This window comes from Emys orbicularis, chromosome 2 (assembly GCF_028017835.1).
Source record: "Emys orbicularis isolate rEmyOrb1 chromosome 2, rEmyOrb1.hap1, whole genome shotgun sequence".
NCBI lineage: Eukaryota > Metazoa > Chordata > Testudines > Emydidae > Emys > Emys orbicularis.
In genome coordinates, this window is record NC_088684.1 from 131,275,367 (window position 1) to 131,291,786 (window position 16,420).

The 16,420-nt window shown below is 46.3% G+C and overlaps 1 protein-coding gene across 1 annotated transcript in view; it reads right to left on the minus strand.

Moving 5' to 3' along the window:
• The window catches only part of DDHD2 (DDHD domain containing 2), a 51,504-nt gene extending 35,348 nt beyond the window's left edge, over positions 1 to 16,156 (minus strand). Inside the window, exons 1-17 of the mRNA XM_065399951.1 lie at positions 16,116 to 16,156; positions 15,706 to 15,918; positions 13,267 to 13,457; positions 11,983 to 12,072; positions 10,970 to 11,090; positions 9,330 to 9,419; positions 8,076 to 8,211; positions 7,148 to 7,356; positions 6,811 to 6,881; positions 6,400 to 6,522; positions 5,744 to 5,839; positions 4,725 to 4,880; positions 3,731 to 3,886; positions 3,298 to 3,400; positions 3,026 to 3,184; positions 2,265 to 2,436; positions 1,888 to 2,006 (exon numbers count right to left, since the gene is read on the minus strand). Of these exons, the coding sequence (XP_065256023.1) occupies positions 1,925 to 2,006; positions 2,265 to 2,436; positions 3,026 to 3,184; positions 3,298 to 3,400; positions 3,731 to 3,886; positions 4,725 to 4,880; positions 5,744 to 5,839; positions 6,400 to 6,522; positions 6,811 to 6,881; positions 7,148 to 7,356; positions 8,076 to 8,211; positions 9,330 to 9,419; positions 10,970 to 11,090; positions 11,983 to 12,072; positions 13,267 to 13,457; positions 15,706 to 15,910 (2,160 nt within the window). The 5' untranslated portion in view covers positions 15,911 to 15,918; positions 16,116 to 16,156 and the 3' untranslated portion in view covers positions 1,888 to 1,924. The remainder of the gene's footprint in view (positions 1 to 1,887; positions 2,007 to 2,264; positions 2,437 to 3,025; positions 3,185 to 3,297; positions 3,401 to 3,730; positions 3,887 to 4,724; positions 4,881 to 5,743; positions 5,840 to 6,399; positions 6,523 to 6,810; positions 6,882 to 7,147; positions 7,357 to 8,075; positions 8,212 to 9,329; positions 9,420 to 10,969; positions 11,091 to 11,982; positions 12,073 to 13,266; positions 13,458 to 15,705; positions 15,919 to 16,115) is intronic.
• Between the last annotated feature and the right edge of the window lie 264 nt (positions 16,157 to 16,420).

Sequence of the window (16,420 nt, forward strand, 5' to 3'; positions counted from 1 at the left end):
TGAAGGAGAATGGAATTAGAGCTAGAATCCAGGCTGGTTCAGGCTTCATCCCTTCATTGATGTGCCAGCCTCAAGTAGCCCAGGGCTCTGGGTCTGTGTTAGAAATATACTGCAATGGGCTAGGCAGCCTGAACTCTGACGTGAAGCCATACTTGGGTTTATTCCTAAGCCTTGAGTTAGTTCTGTTAATAGTAAATAAGCAGCAACCAGACATCTTCATGATCCGGTGCAAACACCTGTCATGACTTCAGCTGGTATAAAGCAAGGAGCTTAGGAGACCAATGCCCACCTGATTATATAGCAAACACTTTTTTCCCTAATACAGTGAGACCACGCTGTGGGTGGACACCAAGGGGAATGGTGTTGGAGTGAACGATCCCATGGGTGTGTCAATGGGTACAGGGACAAGTCCATAGTGGGTATTTTAGGAGAAGAGTGTTTTGCCTTGATTTCCCCCCAAAAAATGAGAAAAATCTCCCAGTGCACCAGGCAGCAGCAGGTACGTGGGAAGCAGCATGCAGGATACAGTAGCAGCAGAGGATAGGAAGGCAGAGGAAACTCCGGGCTTTCCAGGTGAGTAGTCACTTGGTGTGCATCTAGGGAAGCAACAGGAAAGGGCACACAGCTTACAAGGAAACAGGGTTTATGCAGTATTAAAGCCTCAATGCACAAGGGGATTTTCCATGCAGGTGAGATCACCCCCATGTAAGCCAGTAGCACACCTCAGGCCATTTCCTAATGCACACGAGTCTCATCACCCCAAGTGCCATTAGCTATGCCAGCCTAGTCAGGGTTCTAACACAGGATTTGTGTTTCCAGTAGTGTTCATCCAGTACTAAGTTCACTTAAACACCTTCCTGAGTAAATAATGAAGTTCTAGAGGCTGAGGAAAGAGCACGATTGGGCAGAGAAAAAGTCCAGATTCATTCTCTTAACACCTTGGGGTCTATTCCTAGGGAAATGATTTTCTCTCTGTATGGCACTGGTGAGACCATTACTGGATATTCTTTCTAGCCATGGTGTCCACACTTTAAAAAAAGATGTTGAAAAATTGGGAGTGTTCAGAGAAGAGCTCTACGAATGATTCAATGACTGGAAAACATCTTGCAATAAGAGCAGTCAATGTAGTTTAATCAAAGAAAAGGTTAAGAGGTAGACTGTGATCAAGTCACAAGTACCTTCCTGGGGAGGAGACAGTGGATACTAGAGGGCTCTTTAAGCTAGCAGAGTAAGCATAACCAGATCCATTGGCTGGGAGTAAAAGCTGGACAAATTCTAAACAGAAGGCCCATTTATTTATTTTTTTAAAGAGTGAGGGTTCATGGACTGGAACAGCTTCCCAAAGAAGGTGATAGAGCCTCCATCACTTGAAGTCTTTCAACCAAGCTTGTATCTTTTTATAAAGACATCCTCTAGCTTCGCCACAAGTTATGGGTCTTAATGCAGGAATCACTGAATGAAATGCTCTGAGCTGTGATTTGGAGGAGGTGGGACCTTCTGGCTTTAAGCTATGAAATTGACACTGACCAGACCCAGTGAGATTGAACACATGGGAGAATCCCTGGGCCTCTCAGCTGAATGACTCCATTAAAGCACAAGTTACTCAGCTTTCTCACTACCCAAGCACAGTGAAGAGCATGAATGCTAAGGAGTTAGATTTTAAAAGTTTCTTCAGTTTTAGTTGCAGCCCTTGGGAACATTCATAACCTGACAGACAGTACCATTGGACTTATCTAAGGCACAGTGCTATAAAATGGAATGCTCCTAGGTGAGACAGCTACGTCCTTAACACCCATTCCCAAATGAAGCAAGAAGTTATTTCACAGTAAGCATGTCAACAGCTGTCAGTTTCACCGTGAGGTGTCTCAGAAAGACATGGTAACTTACATCATGTCGCCAGAACAGTGCAGTTGGTCATCTGACTTCATTGTAGAGGCTGATCTAATGTAATGCCCTGTGTTTGGTAGATCTCTTTCAGAATCAAGAGAACGGTATCTTCGGACTCCCTGGAAGAGAAGAGTGTGTTAGAACTACACCGACACCCACAGGGTAATTAACATTCTTACAGAGAGCACACGGCAACCCCTTCATTGCGGAGGCATGGGCTACTATAGGCAAGAATCATACATAACCTGTTTGCCTTTTAAGTGACTGGAATCTACTTGCTTTCACCATGCCAGCTTTAAAGATGCACATTACAAGAGTATGAAGGTGCCAGGGACCAGAGGGAGAGTTTGAAAAGAGTAGGCTAAGGAGATGCTCACCAGTAGCAGAGATGGCCTTGTAGTGCAAATAAATATTCATTAAAACTCTCGATAGGCTTCTCTTGCAGCACGTAGTCAATCCGGTGCCCTCCATTTAGCATTCCCACATTAATAGGAGAGGCGTCTTCCTTCCCTGTGGCAGCAGGCTCTTCGGGCTTCACATCTGAATGAACTTAACCAAAATAACATGATTCAGCAACAGCACAGCCTCAGGACCCTTAGCAGCAAGAGCATGCCAAGCCTGTCCAATACTAGCAGCAGGAATGGAACTCCCACAACTCCAGGGCCTGCATTCTACCTTAAGAATGGGGGAAAAGGGGCTTGGGTTTAAGGCAGCTGCTGTGAGAAGCAAACACACAGTGGCACATGCTTGAGTTAGTGTAGACTGCACTTGGTCTCCCTCCCTGGTAATATAACCAACGCAGCAGGTTGCAGAATGACATTACAGGGAGGAGATTGTTGGCATTAAGATTCACACACTGGGATTCTGCGCCCCAAGCACAAGGCCTGCCTCTCCCACCCAGGCAGCAGCAGAAGGGAGTGCAAGCTCCTTGGGTAAAGGTCATCTATCATCAGGCACAGTGGGGTTGGTAGGCAGTGAGAATGGGAAGACCACGGCAATAAGGAGAACCCAGGAGTAGGTGTCCAGGTTGCTCTGGGACAATTCATTCGCATCCTCGTTTCCTTCCCACACCAGAACTAGCAGTACTGAGCTGTGGCTTGGTCCGGAAACCAATTTTTCCCTTCTCATTTTTTTTCACCTGTCTGTTTCTCCAAACTAGTTTCAGCTTCATTTTCAGTGGCTGCTGCCTCCACGGCCAGCAGTGGGGATCTGGTGAAAGACTGCCAGGCTATCCTCAGTGACCCCAGCAGGTTGTTCTTGAGATCCATACCCATGCGGGTCAGGCCCTCTTTCAGTTCTGAAAAACACAGGTGCCTGAGGTGAGGCATTTGTGCAGTAACATGCATTGCATAAAGCAACAGTGTGACAGACCTGCACCGAGCCATGACGAAGGCCTGCTGTGTGCTTTACCTAAATGCATTCTCTTCCTGCCCTTGTGATGAGGGAGCAGCATGGGCTCGAACTCCAGGTCTGGAATGATCATGGGCTCAATCCTGTATGCCACCGGGTCAAACTGCACAGAAGGAGAACAGCAGCACTGACTTCAGCTCTACACCCACCTAATCCCTGCCCCGTGTGGGAAACCAGGCGCCCCCAACAGGAGACCAAAATGGAAGCTACACGATTAAAGCCGATAGTTCTAATGCAGACTCGAGGCGCTCTCGTTTCCTAGCCCCTAAGCCTTGTACTGACAGCAAAATCATTGCTAGTTGCTATTCCACAGTACAGGATAGCAAAAGGGCCAGGGCCATGATGTGAGTGCTGCTCAGAGTGTGTAGGTTTAAGAGCCTGCTAGCTATAGCAGATCTAGCTTACGAGCATTATGTTGATTGATCATACATACAGGATGGAAGATATTGAAGAAGCCTTTGCAGGTAGGAAGGCTGTAAGTTGGATCGATCCTTTTCACACCTCGTACAGTGAGAAACATCCCAATGGGAGACCCAAAAGCAAAGAAGATGTCAGGTTTGTAGATTAGCTGAGGGTAATTTGCTGAGACCTAACAGAGTTAAGACACAACAGAAGTGTTTAGACTCCATGCTGATGTCCCTGCCACCGTCAGACAATACCAGAGATGGCCATGTGGGAAGTTCCCCCAGAGGATATTGTTTGTATCAAAGTAGCACCTAGGGGTTCCACCAGAGATTGGAGCCCCACTGTGCTATCCCCACCCTGAAGAGTCTGGGCACCGAGAGGGGCAGGGACTTGCCCAAGGTCACACAACAGGCCCACAGCAGAGCCAGGCTCTCCTGGTCACTACACCGAAGGCACATATCCTGGCCAATGTGTTCTTCCATCCTGTCTGAGCAAAAGGGTTAAAGCGGTCACACGCGACCAGCTCAGGAGTCTCAGCTGCATCTTTAGGGCAAACACATACAGAGAGGGGTGAATGTGGCAGGATTCTAAACCAGGGCCAGAAGAGATCTGCACCTCGGGAGGAGCCTGCTCCAGGCAGAGGGCCAGCGTGAGGCCTAGGAGCCACTTAAACAGGACTTCAGAGGCACCTGGTAATGGCACCCTGCATGGGGTGCACCTCAGCCTGGCTCCAGCATTGAGCTACTTACAAGAGTCTCCAACTGAGAGTCTACAGGCAGCTGAGGCCAATGCATTACCTGCAAGGCTGGGGGAGAGAAGGGGACAGTGGGCTGGGACCTGGCGACCACCATGACGGAAGCTCTGCCCTCAGAGACTGTCAGAAGCATGGTGAAGTGACCCTCAATTAGCAGCCATACCCCCCAGAGCTCTGTTGGCATTAAGTAAGTCCCCATTAGTCCGAGTTCTGCATATTACACATTCACTGGCTCTACCAGGCCACATCAACGAACGTGAGTTGTTACCTGTCCTAGCCCGACATCCAAATATTGACACTTCCCCCCACCATTCGTGCTGCTGCTCCGGGCGCCCAGATGCGGGGATGACCCTGACTCAGGTTTGGGGGCATCTTTGCTCTCGTCGTCATTCCCAGCAGGGACATGGGCCTGCTGCTGAGTATCCTGTACCAACAAGAATGGGAGAGACTGCAAGGGTTGTCCCCCGTGAGATTCCACACAGCAGCAAACTCATGCGGGTCCATGGCCATGGGGGAGCCAAGGAGACATCACCTGGGAACAAGCCTGAGCTAGTGCACTGACTGGCTCCCCAGTGCGGACATGCTGAGGTCATTGAGCATTTATTGGGAATGGCTCTGTTCATACAGCACAAGAGGGTGGGAGGCTCTGGTGTTCTGGACATGTCCACTCCGCCGAGCTGCAAAGCTTTGAACAGCTGCCACCCTGGCAGAAACACCCTCCAGAGAGAGACCAGCATGGCTGCAGGAGCTACCGCAGACCACTCCATACCTAAACCCCAAGTAATAGCCCCCCTTTCCCAGAGTTCCCACGGCAACAATTCTTAAGAGCCCAGATCTACAGCTTTGGGCTCTCAAGTGGCCAAAACCAGCTGTGTAGACCTTTGGGCTTGGGCTGGAGCTCAGGCTCTGAAACCTAGGGAGGAGGGTGCATTTCAGAGCCCAAGCATCTACACAGCTATTTTCTGCACTGTTGTGCAAGCCCCACAAGACTCAGTTTTTAGACCTGGGCTCTCAGACTGGCTACCGCAGGTTTCCGCTTGCCACGCAGATGCACCCCAGAGGCCACAATACAACTGACGCTGCAATGGTGTCTAGAAAATGCTAGCGTTCTCTTAGGTATGACCAGAGCAACAGTGCGTGCAGCTGCATCCGCCATGCCTTGTGCCAGTGCAACATACATAAGAATCTGCGCTGGCAACAATGGTTCAGACAACTGCTTCCCACTGACTCCAAACAAGCCGCTACTTGGGACTGGACCATCCCCCCTAGAAAAAAACAACAACATACCTGTGTTTCGTCTTTGGTTCTTACATAATGAAGGATCTTCGTTCTTGGTCCCAAGGGAATTCCCATGTCTTTAAGATCCTTCTCCGTACACAGAGCCTGGACAGTAAGTTACAACCCATTACTACTACAGTACAGGAAACTGTGCACTCAAAGGATATTCCATTCTCAGCATTACAGAAGCCAGGGATCCTGGGAGTGAATTGCTCTGATTTCAGTGTGCCCCTCTGGAAGGGAGGGAGCACAGATTGCATGGGAATCACTCTGCTCTGGAGAGAGGCAGCAATCTCTGAACTTAGCCTCAAGTGCAGAAATGCTTCCCACACACGCGTCTCATTTTCAGTCTCCAGTGTACAGTTCAGCATGCTGCCAGCCTATCCGCCACACACAGGAAACCAGGGCTGCTGCTAGCACGGGCAGAATCAAGAGCCTGCAGAGGTATTAATCACTCAGCCTTACCATCAAAAACCAGGGTACATTAGGCCACGTGGGCTTTACTCTAACCAGAGGGCATGACATATGCAAGAAATACCTGTGTGAACGTGCCCCAATACCACGGTGATGGGCACAGAGAAGAAAAATGTGAACTCTAATAGATCTGCAGGCAAGCAGTGAAACATACAAGAACAGTAGGCACTCTGCTGGGAGAGCTGTTTTACCAGTGCTTGCGTGTCCATTCTCTCCTTCTCAAAGGAACTGTAGTACTCAGACAGCTCAAGCTTCTTCAGGATTTCTTTCACTCCCCCAATGTCTCCCTGTTCATAGGCACCCATCTGGGATCCCTGCAAGTACAGCCACATGGGTCATATTTACAGAGCTGGTCTCCTTCTTCCTTTATGTTCTGGCTGCAGTATTGGTAGTAGGTGTGGGATTGTTTTGTTCTGTTTTGTTTAGATCGACACCTGGCAGGATAGCGTTGAGAATTCAAAGCTATTCTGCTACAGAAGCAGGAGACAACAGCAGTGTTCTGCATTGCAGCAGTTATGGAAATGCTGGAGTGTGGATGTAGCCTACAGATTCCATCCTGAATCAGTGAGATGCTTAACACGCACAAGCCGTGGGGAATTTACCTCTTTATTGCCATCTTGAGCCTCAGAGGAATCTTTCTGATTTGTTAGGAGATCAAACAATATCAGCGACCCTAAAAAAATAGCCACATACACAGTCTCTGAGCAGAACGTCAGATCTTATGCTAGAATAAATATACTTACATGCCCATATCCCTCTGTTTGGTAAGGGGGGGGGCGGCTTCCCTCCTCCTCTCTCACACTCAAGTGTCCCCTGGTATGGAAATGGGACTTCAGCACTAAACTGCAGTCCAAGGTTCTGTGCCATGTGCATACAGACATTCTATAGATTCTACAGTATTACACACAATACTGGGATACCCAAGACTAAATCCTTTACCTAAGCTATGGCCCGCGATGGAAACACCCCCTTTAAAGTCAGGGTTCCTCTGCAGGAAGAGCCGATACAGACGGTTCATTTCTGAAGCAACAGTATCCACTATGGTCTGGCAGTAGGTGGAGCTGTTGTAGAAGAAAACATCCAGTATGGTGTCGTTTATGAAGTGCCGCAGGCGGTTGATGCTCGGCAAGGTAATTCGCTCCAAATCGCTAAACATGGAACAAGGGATTGTTATAAGGGACAGAGATTTCACCCACGGCTTCGGTAGCTATTTCCTAGTAGGTTTCCAGGGTGAAATCCTGGCTCTCGAAGTCCATGGCAGTTATGCCATTGAGGATTTCACCTGAATTCTTAATTCATGTTAACAGAACATAGTAACAGAAAGGAGCTTCAAAACCACCTTTCCTCAGAAACAGAACAGGGTCCTTTGAAGTGTGGATGCAAAGAGCCAACCTTCCCTGCTCCAGGAGCATTTAAAATTGCTCCCCACTTGTGCAGCTGACATACTGTTCCCCTGTGCAGTGGGATGCCTCATTGACTCCCAGTGGGGGCTGGATACCCAAAGCCCCTGCTCTGTGTTCTTACAGCAACTGGAAACACCAGTCTGCACTTCTGGCTTTACATGCCAATAGACTACTTATGGTGCAATTTAAACTAGACATCAATCTGGCTTCATGAGAAAACTGGACAGCAGGGCTCAGATCCTCATATTAGGTGCTACAAACAGTTCCGGGTTCCCTTTTTTATGTTCACCTGTGTGTTTCCTGATGTAAAGTAGCAGCAGCAGAGACTGCGCTGAAAGCTCTTCTTTCATCTCTCACCCACTGCAGCAAAGGCAAGGCACTTTACAAAAGAGCAAGACACTCCTGGATTTCACTCACTCAGTCACGACAGTAGATTTACCTCTAAGGTGCTAGAATTTACTTACACGTCCACCCCCGTAGAATGCAAAGGGCTGTGCCAGTTCACAGGCAAGAACTCTACCCGGCCAATTTGTTGCTGCTCCTGGGCTTTCTTGAAGTGTGTTTGCAGCATGCTCAAGGAAACGTTACGGAAGTCGTTCACTGGAAAGAGAATATGAGCTCTGTATCAAGGCCTAGAAAAAACAAAGAGTTTGCTAGGAAAAGCCTATTGCGTTTACTATGCTGAACAAGCTGAGTTGAAGGGACATTGTCAGCTTAAGACAAAACAGCCCACCTCAGTCTGAAGTTTTTTAACCTACTGTTATTACAAGTAACACCGCAGATCACTAATTGAGGGATCAGACAAAAACACTCTACTTCTCAGCTGAAGCATAAACTGGATGTCACCGTTTGCTCTGTAGCAAGTCTGTTTCCCCTGATTGCTGGAGCTTTCACACAGCAACCAAGGAGAGAGAAACTTTTTAAAGAGCTATGAAACCTACTGTAAAAGTCTCACATATCGGTATGGAGACTTAGGGGTAGGGGCTGGGTTTTAAATTACTTCTCACTCATTTTAGTTCACTGACTGATTTCAAGTTGACAGTAACCTTTTAAAAAGTAGCTCCATTAGATGCATACTGTAAGACAGACTGCAGTATCAAAAGGCTTGACTGCATGAAAAAAAAAAAAAAGGGACACTTTGCCAGAATTAAAGACATTTGACCCCACAAATTGTTGAAGTATATAACAGCTTTGGTTTTATTATAGAAATTTACCTCATCTTAACTTTCCTGTTTATGGTACACACAGCTTATCAACAGATCTCCTCTCCAAGACTCAGGCAGTTACAATGACAATATAAGCACTCTCTGAAATTGTCACATTTCTAAAGACCCTTGGATGGGACATTAACTTGTGTTAGACTTTACTGGACAAGATTACCACCTACAATAGACTGAGTAGAGGACAGATTTATTCAGTTACTAGAAGAATCTGTATCTGATTTGGGAAGCTATTTGAAGGATTAGGACACAGTGATCATTCTGATAAAAATGATTGTCCAACTCTATCCAGATAACCAGCTTTCATTGTTCGTATATTCAAACTACGCATCTTCATTGCAGTCAGCAAGTTCTGTCTTACCGTTTGCCAAGATTAGTGTCAAATTCTTTCAATGTGTGATGACAGCACCTCATGTGTTTTCCCATCAGACCTGTATTTATTTGCGCTCTCTGAGGGGTGATGCATGTGAAACGGTATCATCTCCTGTGCACACCTACCACATTGGACGATGGACCGGAACCGGATATCACATGCTGGCCCAATTCCATGAACTACAAAAACCAAGTGATCTATTTGCAGAGGCTCCCCTAAGAGGAGGAAAGAGAGAACCATTTATTACAGCAGCTAATTGTTTACCTGACGCAATATTCCTTTGAGATCTCCACCTCTGAGGCAGATGTGTGAAACCCTCAAGGGGTCAGGTAAGGGATAATGCTAAGACAGTTCCAGGTCCGAGAATATTATAAAGTTTGGTCCCTGGTTTGTGTGTCAAGAGCAATAGTAGTGCTCAGTATAGTACTTCATATTTAAAGTACTACCTACACATCAGATAATTTCCACACACCCTCACCAATATACTTGCACATGGCGGGTGGTAAGTGACATTATCCCCATTTTACAGCTGAGTGAAATTGAGGAAGGTGAAGCGATTTGGGCACATGACCAGGATTAGAACTCCCAATGCTGCTGCACTGGTTCCTCCACACCAGACTGCCTTGTGAAACGTCACTGAGAGGCTATGCAGGTGAAGTGAAGCTTCTGCAGTCAAACCCAAAGCCTAGACATTCTCCCCTCCCAGTCGCCACAACCATTTCAGTGCGACAGGTTGGGTGTCAAGGATAATGTACTTCTGAGTTATAAAAAAAAAAAATCACCCTCAGCTTCTTAGAGATGTATTCATGTGGCTGTGCAGAGGTACAGACTTTACACCTAAGTACAATAACGTGTTGTTGTAGCCCTTGCCAATTAGATTAAGAGGCTATCTCAATATCATCAAGGTAGGAAGACATGTTCCCATCACTCAACCGTACTCCATGTTGCCCCACTGAGCCACCAATGAGGTATGTCTTTAATTAAAGATTTATGGCTCAGCAGCTTGGAGGAGCAGGCCTTTCTGCAGAGGCCTCTCTGACTAAAGCAGGCATCAGGCAATGTTTGATTTTCATTCTCTTCTCTCCCACCTCATTTAGTTTACATAAGATCTTTTTAGAAGAGCCTGTAGGTGGATAATGAAGGGTTTTGACAGACAGAAGAAAAGCTAGTGCTGACAAGTGGTTAGGTTGGTGGCAAAGCTCATTTGCTATTCAAAAGCATCAAATTTGGCCCACAGTTACGATTTACATTCTGTAAAGTGTACACGAGAGACAGCATGGATGTCTGTATGATATATACATACGCACATACCAAGACGTGGGTTTGGTTATGTTTTTAATAACAAAAGTATACCAGCCACGATTTTCAGAAGTGACTAGTGATTTGAAGGGCTCAATTATGGGACTATGCCTGATTTTCAGAGGGCAGGTGCTGAGCACTTCCTCTTTTGCCTTTCCTGTTTGTTCAGGCTGTGAGTGCTTTGGGGCAGGGACTATCTCTAGGTCTGTGCAGCGCCCAGCACAGTGGGGCCCTGGTCTCAGTTGCAGGCTGTAGAAACTACTGTAATATTTGAATTAGCACATAAGGAAATTTGTCAGCAAGATGAGATGACCCATCCATAAACCCATATTTAAGTCTCAAGCAAAAAAAATGTGTTTTAAATTCTCTGAAGCCATATCACAACAAGCAAGGCAGATAGAGTCTGAGAAAACGAGCTAGGAAACGTTTTCCTCAACTTCGATGGATGTGAAGAACATGAACTTACCGCAGGGGATGTCAGCGGAGATATTCTCCACTCCTCTCTTAACAGTTCTTGGTCGACCTTGTTCTGTAGGGGTTGCGCCCCAGTCATCAGAGGTTGTCACTGGATGGTAGTGCACCATCAGCTTAAAAACAGGAAGAGAAGCATGTTAGAACTCTGTGGTACATGCAACACATTTAAGCATCTCCTATTAAAGGGGGATAAGCAACTCATCGTACATCTGTCAGGAATTGATGGAGCACACCTATACCATTGCAAGGAGCAAAGAGCAAACCTGTCTAGACACTACACTAGTGAGGACACAGATGGACACTGACACTGGATTAGATGGAGTTCACTGTACTCTTTAAAATGTACTTGTATGTTCTGCTCCTCTGCAATCTCAGCACTTGAGCTACTTTATACACAGTTCAATGCATAATTCTGCACTGCATTTTCCTTGTTACAATAAACAACATCTGGGAAAGACAGGTGTACCTATTCCACACCCCACCTGTCTCTGGGTGCCAGTATTCCACTGTGCATCAGTTAGAAAACAGAATGGAATGATGTCTTCAGCCACTGAGCCAATTTAACTGTTTGGTTCGCAGCATGATTTTATACCTGAGGAAAGATGGGTCAGTGATTAGGGCGCTGGCCTGGGAAGTGAGAAACCCACCTTAAATTCCCTGCTTCACCACAGACTGGCTTGTATGACCATGGGCAAGTCACTCAGATACAATGCTAATGGCGGAACAGAAGTACCTAAGCTAGATTCTGATATAGTTCAAGTGGCACAACCCTCTGGCATGGCTGCAGTGATATCAGTATAAAGGTGCCTTACACCACAATACCTTATTCCCATAAATGTAGCTCTATAAGGACCTTTATACAGGTAGAACTGCATCCACACTACAAGAGCGTATCACTAAGTATATTGGTTTCTAAAAACTGAGTGTAGACCAGCACTGAAAGCAGAACTAAAGGGGAAAACACAAGTCTGTCTGTGCTACAAACAGTAAACCATCAGGTTTTACCTTTGGGTTATGCAATATAATGATTTCTCTAGTAGGGGACTCAAGTTTCTTTTTCCACTCGTCCAGAGTTATGGCAATCATGTAAGTTTCCTGGGGAGAAGAGAAATCGCTGCAAGTCAAACAAACATTTCCACAGGAACTCCACCAGTTGGAAGTTTGCCCCCTCCCCTCTTATTGTAGGGTAGCTCTTAAAAATATTGTTGATCAAAGGGAGGTAAATCAGACACGAGTCTGGATCGGTGACAGTCTTATCCCTGGGTTAAATGTTGTCTTACAAAGTGTTGGTTGGGGGCACCCTTTAGGCTACCAGTTTTAATAGAGGCAATATCTTCCACTTTAGACTCTACTAATATCAGATTAAAGTTTTATGGAAAATCATTTTCCATAGGAAGAGTCGCTGGCCATTAATACTAAATGTTCATAGGAAATCACAAATATGCCTGGCACTTCAGTTCACATAGCAGCTCTCTTTCTGTAATCTACTACTATGGACCTGATCCTGCAAGTTCACACACGAGTAATTTTAGTCACATAGATAGTTCCATTGGCTTCAGGGGCACTATTTATTTGCACTAGTGAAGTTACTCTCAAGTGAGAGCATTTGTGGGATCAGGGTCTAGATTAGAGAAACATGGACATTACAGCAGACAAGGACAGCGAAAAATAAGCGTGTCTGCAGCTTGAAAGAATCGACTACTGCCTATGAAAATAAGGTCAGGCACAAGAAGAGCTGCGGGTAGCACTGAAGCAGAGATTGGCTGTGGGAAGCAAGCCACAAGAAGTGGGCTTTAAGGAGGGATTTTATGCTTTATGAAGAGGGAGACAGAGGAGGGCCCAGGCATGGAAGCAGCATACGAAGAGGTAGGAGGAAAGAGGGAGTGAATAGCAAGGCAAGGAGATCTGGCAAAATGTAGGTCGCAAGGAGTGAAGCAGAGGCCAGGGCTGGGACTGCAAGCAGCATGCTGAAAATGAGGGCAGGCAGTTTAATTGTCTAGCAAGAGCCAGGAAGGAGGCAGAGCTGGGATGAGAGGATGGGGAAATTGCATTAGCGGCAGCATGTTGGAGAGAGACAATGGGCGAGGCTGCAGAGAAGAGAGGTGCAGTATTTCCAGTGGTGCTAATCAAACATGAAGTGTCACCCAAACGTCTCCCTCGAGTTCACGTCCTTGGACACAACTCAATGCCAAGACCCCTCATGGAATTCGGGACGTTACACAAGCAGAAGCCAGCAGGTCTCAAGAGCAGCCTGGAAGGGCTGAGCGTTATTAGGCGAGATATCAGTACCTCCAACTCTTCGCTGAAGCTCTCCGAGTAGGGAATATACTTGTTGTCCTTGTCTCCCTTGTAAAACCAGGTGCAGCGTCTCACTTCAGACACCTCTTCCTCCCAATACATGGCACAGCGCAGCCTCTTCTTCAAATGCACGTCATACCTGCCCCCTTCCGTTGGAACGACCAGCTGTTCATCGTCTTTCCCTGTGGAATGCAAGGACTGCCATGAAGTGTAAACAGATCAGAAGGGGACATTACCAAGAGGTTTTAGACTATGCAAATCATGGGGGTATCAGCCGCTTCTGCATGGAGCTTACCTAGAAAATCCATACAATGATCTGTGTAAACAAACACAGTCACCATTTAAAAAGGCCTCCTAGGACAATCATGCCAGAAAGTCAAAGCTTCCACACTGGGGTGGAGACATCAGAAAGGCCCTAGGCTACAAACAATTGCTAGTTTATTATTGTCTGTGTTGCGGTAGCCCCCACTGTGCTAGGTGCTGTACAGACACACAACAAAAGAGAGTCCCCTGCCCCAAAGAGCTTATGAGATCAGTAAGCTAAGGGGTTTACATCGATCCCACTGTGGCCTGGTCCACACTAACCCCCCACTTCGGACTAAGGTACGCAAATTCAGCTACGTTAATAACGTAGCTGAATTCGAAGTACCTTAGTCCGAACTTACCGCGGGTCCAGACGTGGTAGGCAGGCTCCCCCGTCGATGCCGCGTACTCCTCTCGCCGAGCTGGAATACCGGCGTCGACGGCGAGCACTTCCGGGATCGATCCCAGAAGATCGATTGCCTGCCGCCGAACCAGGAAGTAAGTGTAGACGTACCCTATGACTGAGAGCAGCAAGACCTTAAATGTTTATATTCATTCGTATTTCCCTAGCCCCTTTGAGACCAGATGATCCCAAAGCTCTTAAAACTGTATACAGACAGTACCACTGAGATGCAGCTCCCTTTGGGAAAGGGAATGGCAGCCAATCAGTGCACAGCATGCCCCACAACAGCAGAGAAAGAGTACTGGACAGGGGCCCCAGGCCACCCCTCTGCTCTTCAAAGAGATGCTGTGGGATCTTTAATTTCCAGGCAAGACATCAGATTTTCAGTCTCATTCATGTACTTGCATACAGTAAGCCCCCTGGAATTTGAGCTCCCTACACTGGAATGGTCAAGGCCTGAGTCTGAACTCATGGCACCAAAAAATCTTAGCATTTCCAAGTGGAGGCACAGGCCTCTAAGCAATCCCCTCCAGCACAGACTGAGAACTTCCAAGAGATTTCACCGCTTACTCAGAGCAAAAATGTCACCTAAATGCCCTGGCTCTACTATCTATAGGGTCTGATCCTATTAGTTGGATTACAGGTACACTGCGTTAGGCAGCACCTGTTACCTGCATGAGCCGCCAAAACATGGCACCTTGAATCAGGATCACCCCCTTCAGTCTAACCACTGGAATGGGGGTGGGGCTAGAGGACAAAAGACTCACAAAACCTTATTCCTCTCCCCCACCCTTTGCTGCTTCTCTTCTGCAGCTCTGCACTTATGCAGATCTGATTGCAGAAGCAGAGCCTTAGACTGTCTGCTCTTCAGGGCAAGGGGTATCACTTTATATGTATGGACAGCACCTAGCACACTGTGGGCACTATTATAATATAAATAAGTGTCTGAGCCATGCTGGACCTGGGAGCTCCATCCACACTCCGATCTGCATTGCTACTCTTTTCATACTAATAAATCCACAGAACAGTAAAATCTGCAGGAAAATCTCTCAGTGGTAGAATTTAGCCAGCGTTGCTTCCTAACCAATTCCTACTTACCATATACAAATGCTGTCTCATGCAAATAAAAAAAAAAATCTAGAGTACTCAGTGTAAGTGTCAAATTAATGAGGCCTGAACATTAAAGCCTTTTGGATGAAACTTTTTTTTTAAGCAACGTGAATAGGCACCCTTCTAGGGAAGAGGTATTTCCACAGAAATGGGGATAAATTTAAAATTCCAGAGAGGGAAGACACTTTCAAATCCCATAGCAAAAACTGCACAAGATGTTTAGAACACTTCCCTTAGTCGGAGCTTCTAGCCCCAAGACATCATCAGTACAATGCATCTCAAATTCTTAGCCTACTCAGTGCTCTTGCAGATTTCCCCATCTTGCAAAACCCATGATTCACTCTTGTTAATTCACCTCACCTCAGCAGATTTTAAGGTTTGCTCTATTACCACAAGGGTTATTTAAACTAGAGAATTAGAGATGTCGGAGTTGGAACCGTCCCATGAGGTCATCTAGTCTAGTGCAGGGTAGTTCAAGACCGTGTTTGCTACCACTTCATCCACTCTAATCTAGACGTGCGGGGGATTCTGCCAGCTTCCTTCTGACCCTATCCCGCAACCTAATGTACCTTTACCCCTAAGAAGCTTCTGACAAAAAAGCATTTTCAACTTACTTGAGTTGTGGGCCTCCTCTAACTTCTCCGAGTCTTGTCGACTGAAAGGGATCCACCTCTCTCTAGAATCTATTACCTTGCAGTAAAACCAGTGAGGAACAACTGCCTCATACTTATTTGCAGTATCTGCCTCCACTACTTCAAAGGAACTGGATGAATTGGATGATGGAGAAGGTTCTGCCTGTTGCTGTTCCACAGCTGACATTGCACCGTCTAAACGAACAAACAGAGGGAGACAGAATAAACACTGAATTTTTATTTTTAAAATGTCTTCAGTTATTTACTAACACTGGAAGGAGAAATACACATAAGCGTGGCCCTCCCAAGAACTGCATATTTCTGTGACAATAAGGCAGACTGAATAGCAAACTTCTACAAATGAGAGACCGCCAGCTGCAGAGATAACTTACTTGTTACAAACTTATTATTGTCGTAATCCAAAATGTATCTGTCAGACAGAGATGACAAGCCCCAGAACAGATAAGTCTGATACAATTTTGGCTCAACCGACTCCACCACGGAAAGTCTGAAAGATGAGGATTCCACAGTGGCTTTGGAATAAAATAGCTGCAGAAACAATAAGAGAACCTGTTAGAAAATAGCAAATGCAATCAAGAGTCTGATGAAAAACAACCAGGCAGCATACCTAGAACAACGCTCAGGAGTCATGCCTAGACAAAGACATTTTACAATGAGCTGGAGTTAATGCTTTAGG